Source organism: Arachis hypogaea, chromosome 19 (assembly GCF_003086295.3).
Source record: "Arachis hypogaea cultivar Tifrunner chromosome 19, arahy.Tifrunner.gnm2.J5K5, whole genome shotgun sequence".
NCBI lineage: Eukaryota > Viridiplantae > Streptophyta > Magnoliopsida > Fabales > Fabaceae > Arachis > Arachis hypogaea.
In genome coordinates, this window is record NC_092054.1 from 21,746,305 (window position 1) to 21,753,358 (window position 7,054).

The window sequence follows — 7,054 nt, forward strand, 5'->3', positions numbered from 1 at the left end:
GTAATATACTAATATAATTGTTATTCTTATCGAGTCAAATTAAGATATTATTATAGTAGTACTGGCAAATTTTATGTTTAATTTGAGACTTGATTCTTCATAAAATATTAATGAAAATATGTATTTTAAATTTTAATTTTAAATTTTTGACTATTTTATATTTTTTATTTACACGACCGATTCTACTAGTTCAAAAATAATTTATCGATTGAACTAATAGACTAATAAATCAGTAGTTTAACCAGTTCGATTACTGGTTTGGTTTTGACACATATGCTCTTAAAGTGAGATTAAAAAAAAACATGTAAAAAAAATATTTTATGGTAAAAAATACTTGAAAATATTAATTAAAAGAGTAAACTTAATATGCACTTTACACTTCGATGTCACACGAGTCATATATAGACCACAAATTGAACTAACAAAAAACTAAAAAAAATTTCTAGATGGCCAACACGTTTTCCTTATGTTTGCCTTAGAATTGAACCGATACTAGTCAATTCTCCCTCCTTTTTTTTTTTTTTACACAAAGGGTGTGTGTGGTTGGAGGGAATACAAGTGTATTCCCAGGAATGTTGAGATGGGAATATCTTATTCCCATGTTTGGTTCAAGAGTTAAAAAATTATTCCTGGGTATATTTTATTCCCTGGAATCAAAATCCCACCCATTTCATTCCCATATCCTCCCTAGGTATCTCTAATTCCAATGGGAATGGAATGTTAATAATAAAGTAAAAAGACCAAAAACACCCTTGTTAATTTCACTCCAACCCTTCTCTTCAGATTTTTTTCAATTCATTTCAAACAAAACGAAACCCTAGCAGAGACCCTCCTCCATGAAAACCAATCCCTAGCGAGGCTTTTCTTCAAATTCACGGAGGTCCACCGGCGTCGGCGCCGCCTCGCCGCCGATTTCGATTTGCACAACCACTGCGCTCCTTATTCTAGAAGAAAATCGTTCGCGTTCGTGTCATCATCACAGCTCACGGTTCCTATTCGTGCTTCCTGTCCGTGTTCATCGTCTCGAGTGGTGCTTCCTGTTCGTGTCGTCTCCTTCATTTCTCTCCCTCCTCGCGGCTCAGCAATAGCCATCAAAGAGAGTTTAATTTGTCTTCTGCAACCTTGTTCATCTTTTTCAAGCACAAAATCTTCTTCTTCAGGTAAGGATCTTTTATTTGTTATTTATTTATTTTTCCTGAACTATGTTTGTGCTATAATTTATTGGCATGAAGGTTTGTGCTAGGTTTAAAATATTTTGTCAAATAGTTGATTCATTGCTGTTAATTTTATTGCTGATTGGTTTGTGATACTGAATAAAATATATGGTTCTTTGAAATGCAATGTCATTAAGGAAGCATAACAAGAGGTTCTTTGATGATTACTACAACACTCAAAGCCCTTTGAAAAATGAAAGCAATTCTTTTTTGAAATTGGAAAAGGCTTTTTTTAACCTTTTGATCAATGTATATATAAGACAAAGACTATGGTGGATTGAATCAAAGGTTGAATGCTGAGGTTATAAAATAGAGTTGTGTTTATTTTTTTCTCTGTTGATTCTGTTTTCAGTCATATGCTGTAACTTAGAATTGTTATTATTTTTTGGTCTGCATTATGAAATTTTGAGTTTGATTCTTGTGGCATAAGGATTCATAAAGACTGTGGAGTAAACACGCTAGTCCCTTTGCTTTGTATTCTCATAGCTTGTTCATAGAATAGAGTAGGATGTGGAAGAGCATGAATTGCTCCAGAGAAAGACTGAAAAAGTAGTAGTTACAAGCTAACATGTTAGAAACAAATAATAATTATATAACCTCTTATCAAGGACTAGTAATCATTCAAGTGTAACTGTGAGAGTAAATAATAATAATAATAATAATGATAATAATAATAATAATAATAATAATAATAATAATACCATCCAAAGAAAGGATTGTGTCTTGGCCCCTCCCAGTTTCGTAATCTTAATTAATTATAATATTACATAAGTGTGATCATGACTTTGTACCCTGTAGCTTTCTCCTTTCATATCCAACAATTCTTATTTTTGGTTTGGTTTTATTTTCAACTCCTCACTAGTTACTAGATTTGTTCCTTTAGAATTTTCAATAAAGGCATATACATAGATAGATAGATAGATAGATAGATAGAAGGGTGAAAGTGAAAGCAGGTAGAGAGGCTAATTAACAAGATAGATATATGGCTGATGCATTTGATGAGGAGTGTGATTATCTATTCAAAGCTGTTCTGATTGGAGACTCAGGGGTTGGGAAATCAAATCTGCTATCAAGGTTTTTGAGTCTGTATTATAAAATTTTGGGTTTGATTCTTGTGGTATAAGGATTCATAAGGACTGTGGAGTAAACACGCTAGTCCCTTTACTTTGTATTCTCATAGCTTGTTCATAGAACAGAGCAGGATGTGGAGGAGCTTTCTTTGCTTTAAACTCTTGTGTTAAATTTTTATGCTGTTTGACTAATATTGTGATTCATTCTTCATCTATTTAGAAGAGAAAAAGAGAAAGCAGGAACAAATAAAAGAAGGGCAGGAGTAGAAACTTTATCTTTATACAACTAGCTCTAGTCCACTTCCAATTAAACTCATTTATATATCACCAACACACACCCATAGGGCCAGAATGAATAAGCTACTAGAAGTGATTGAGTAACTTTGGGAGTAAAAAAGTTTGATTTGAATTGAGGAAGTAAAATGACTATGCAACAATGCAGCAACAGCAAGTGAAGTACGTATGATAATGAACCAAAAAAAGCAAATAAGCATGCATTCATTCAATTTTTCTTTCCATGTATTTTCAATACTATCTAACTTTCTATATTGACTCCTAACATTCTTCATAATATATATTATATATGATTTCTTGCTTGTGTGATTTCTTGCGTCAAGATGATGAAAAATTGTCTTGTGTTATTTTCTGCTTATTAGTCTATAGAAAATGGAAGAGAATACTCGACCTAATTCAAAGCAAACTAAGCGTCAATGGACGCCACACGAAGATGCAAAATTAGTTGAGTGTTTGGTGGAGCTTGCAACTACTTCTTGGAAGTGTGACAATGGCACGTTTAAATCCGGTTATGGAAAACATTTGGAAAAAATGCTGCATGAAAAAATCCCTGGATGTGATCTTAAGGTACAATTTTTTTACATAATACTTGTTTTATTTGTTTACAATTCTATATTTGTGTTATAATTGTATAGCTTACAAAATATTTATGCTTCTATATTGGGATGTTTTACTACTGTGCTCTCATTGATCTGTTCTCTGGGTTGGGTTGTAGTCCAGCCCAAAACCGTGACAAAAAAAATGGCATTTTCAATTGGAACTATTGAACTAAGTCCTTCAACATAAAATTTGTTCATAGACAAGGCTTGAATTTAAAACTATTTAATGAAAATTAATTACATTTCATTTGAGCTAATCATGTTAGTGCTTCAGTATTTTATATTTTTTACTTGGAACAGATTAAAATAGATAAAATAAATAAAATAAAAATTTCCTTGTTATTTAATTAAAAGTATATTTCCAGTTCTCTTGTTAATTTTTTTCTTCTTGAAAATCTGAATGGTGAACCAAGCAACCAGGCCAGACTGTATTCTCTACCTCGTTATCAGTAAGTGGTTAGAACAGTTTGATTAAACTGTCAAAAAAAAAAAAAAAACCAAAGGAAAGAGAAAAGTTTAAGACTTTAAGTCATGGTAGACTATTTTATGATTATTTCAGATCCTGTATGCGAAAACTAAATGATTATTACTGCTCCATACATTCACTATATTTAGTTATGCTTGGATGAATTGTGGTGTCATTGTATTAAAATTCAGTTTATTGAATTTAATCTGAGTAGTAATAATTTTAAATTGTTTTGCTATGTTTAGGCTAATCCACACATTGAATCAAGGGTGAAATTGCTAAAAAGACAATATTTTGCAATAGTTGAGATGATGGGCACAGCTGGGAGTGGATTTGGTTGGAATGACAAAGATAAAATGATTGTGGTGGAGCGACAAATTTTCAATGAATGGAAGAGTGTAAATTCTAAATAACTTTCTTAATACAAGTTTATTTATCTTAAGTTTTTTAATATTAATTGCTTATTTATTTTCTTTTAATTTCAGTCACATCCTAATGCTAATGGCCTCTATAATAAACCATTTCCACATTTTGAGAAGTTGGGAATAGCATTTGGTAGAGATAGGGCTCAAGGAGGCAATGCAGAAAATGTAACTCAAGCAGTTGCTACAATGGAGGCTGAGCGCGAAGCAACCTTGAGTGATCGGCAAGTGAATGAAAACACCCAAGTAAATTTGGAAGAAACCGAAATGGAATATGAAGCTGATTCTCAAGTACGTAAGCAATTGACTCTAATTCATGTACATAAATTCACTTATTGTTGATCCTACTGCTGTGTATTTTCTTGGATTTTGGAGTGATTCTTCATTAGTTCATTTACTTTAATCTGTGTCTGTGACTAGCCTTAACTATTCCCATCATGTTGAGCAGTTAGATAGAAATACTGATCTTCATTTCTGTGGAGTATAATAACAAAGAAAAAAAGGATATGAATGTAATTATGCAAACAGAATGAGAATCAGGGTAGTTAATATTCTATTAGGTTCTGTTTAGTTAGTTAATGTTGTTAGTCTTGCTGGCCAAGGCAGAGATAATGCTTGTATATACAAGTGTAGAGCATGTATAATCAGTTAGGCTACTTGTTCTTCATTTCTATCAATATTGAATAATCTTCTGATGTTCCTGCTGGTGTTGCTTTCAATTTTTAGGAGCCTCCAACTCCTGGTGTTCCTGTTGCTCCCGGTGCTTCTGCTGCTCCTAGTTCTTCTGCTGCTCCTAGTGCTTCATATATAGAAAGGAATAAAAGAAAAAGAGGGAGCAAAAGTGAGGAAGTGATTGACATAGTAGTAGAATCAATGAGAGATATGAAAGGTGCTTATCAAGAACACACAGCCGTTTTAGTTGATATGGTTTCTTGTTTTAAGCATGAGAAAGAAGGAGCTGAGCGCAGAATGAAGCTAATGGAACTGTTGAGAGATGTTCCTGGTTTGAGCGGTGATGATAGAATGAAGGCTGGCCTTAGCATTCTAAGGGACAATAGTCTGATCGACATGGTGTTCCAACTTCAACCGGGGGAACTTTTGCCATTTTTGAAGAAATTGCTTTAAATATTGCTATTTTTGAATTTTTATTGAATATTATAGTGACTTGATAGGAAGACATTTGTGCCAATTGTTGCTGTTGTTTTGTGAGGAATATAAGTAGCTAAAACCCTAGTTCCTGATGCCATTATATCAGGTTTTAAGATCCATGAAAAATTAGTTAAAGTTCCTCTTGAACTAGAATGTGTAGCAACTGGTGATGGCTTGATTCCAAGAAATGTTTGTTGACAATTGATGGTGGATTTTGGAATTTTGTTGCTTTGTATATAATTGATCATAGATTTTGCATCTTTGGAAGTAATTACAATGCTAGGAGAATAGAGATGCCGCCATTCAGTTAGTTGAGGATCATCTGAGATGAACACTGCTCCTTTTACATTGTCATAGTCACTAATTTAATTATGATAATATTGATTTTAATTAAACATTTGTTATTAAGGGTATTATAGTAAATTTATTAGTAGAGATAAAATTTAGAGTCGATAATAATTTAACTAAAGATATTTGTTATTAGGAATATTTTAGTAAATTTAAAAAAATTTAGAATCAATAATAATTTAACTAAAGATATTTGATATAAGATATTTGATATTAGGGGTATTTTAGTAAATTTAAAAAAATTTAGAGTCAATAATAATTTTAACTAAACATATTTGTTATTAGGGGTATTTTAGTAAAAAATTTAGAGTCAATAATAATTTAATTAAACATATTTGTTATTAGGGGTATTTTAGTAAATTTAAAAAAATTAAAATCAATAATAATTTTAACTAAACATATTTGTTATTAGGGGTATTTTAATAAATTTAAAAAAATTTAGAATTAATAATAATTTTAACTAAGATATTTTTTATTAGGGGTATTTTAGTAAATTTAAAAAATATTTAATTTTTAGTCATTAATATTTTAATTTGAATGATTAAGGGTAATTTTGACATATTACATAATATGACCAAGATATTTAAACTCAACCAAACAAAAATTTAGTCATTCCTAGGATTATTACATAATATTCCAATGTATTAAATTTTACAACCAAATATGGGAATCATATATTCCAAGTAATCACATTCCTAGGAATATAATGCCTAGGAATAAGATTACTTGGTAATAAAATTTAATCTTTGAACCACACACATCCAAAGTGTCGCTTTTCTAACATTTTCTATTTTGCAATGGGACAATGTGACTAACACATGTAATTGTTGCAAATGATTTGGCTGCAAGAGTTGTTTAAATAGCAAAATTAGATTAAAAAATAATTTAATAAAGGTCTAACCTGCTCTGGAGCACCTTTGCTACCCCTTGCATCATGCCAGCTTTATCAATGTATGTAAGTGCTGTTCTTTTATCAGTTGGATTGAATGGAAGGAAATGAACTTCCTTTATTCCAGCCCTTGCCTTCAAAAATAAACCATTAGTATGTCAATATGGAACACTAATTAAGCTAAGTTAATTGGTAATCATCGCTCTATACTAAAACCAATCTCATTTCATCAACCATTTCAAATGAAAAATGAAATTTAGAAACTCTAAAAGCACTCTACCAAAATTGCTCTCAACAACAAATTGAGCTGCTAACAAAACTATATAGTATAAACACCGGCTAGCTATTAAGCAAAGCTTAATAAAACTGATCTTATAAGTATATATATAGAAACCTGCTGAGACAAGCGATGTGAACCAATGGCCATTGTAACAGAAAGCACAGTTGGCATTGCAATAGGGATCCCACCAATAAGCAGAACAAGGAGATTATCAATACCAACTCGGTATTTCCTTTTCTGGATCCCATATATCACATTTATCTCAATAAGCATCCCAATCGCAATGGAACAGATGCACAAGTTCCCAATAGAAGTTAGAACCT

At 31.5% G+C, this 7,054-nt stretch overlaps 1 protein-coding gene across 1 annotated transcript; it reads left to right on the forward strand.

The window, feature by feature from the left end:
• Nucleotides 1-841: 841 nt before the first annotated feature.
• Nucleotides 842-5,472, forward strand: LOC112780129 (uncharacterized). The gene is made up of 5 exons (XM_025824469.3): nucleotides 842-1,160; nucleotides 2,941-3,145; nucleotides 3,889-4,041; nucleotides 4,129-4,356; nucleotides 4,792-5,472. Exons 2-5 carry the CDS (start codon nucleotides 2,951-2,953, stop codon nucleotides 5,188-5,190), a joined length of 975 nt encoding a protein of 324 aa, XP_025680254.1. The 5' UTR covers nucleotides 842-1,160; nucleotides 2,941-2,950; the 3' UTR covers nucleotides 5,191-5,472.
• The last annotated feature ends 1,582 nt before the right edge of the window (nucleotides 5,473-7,054 follow it).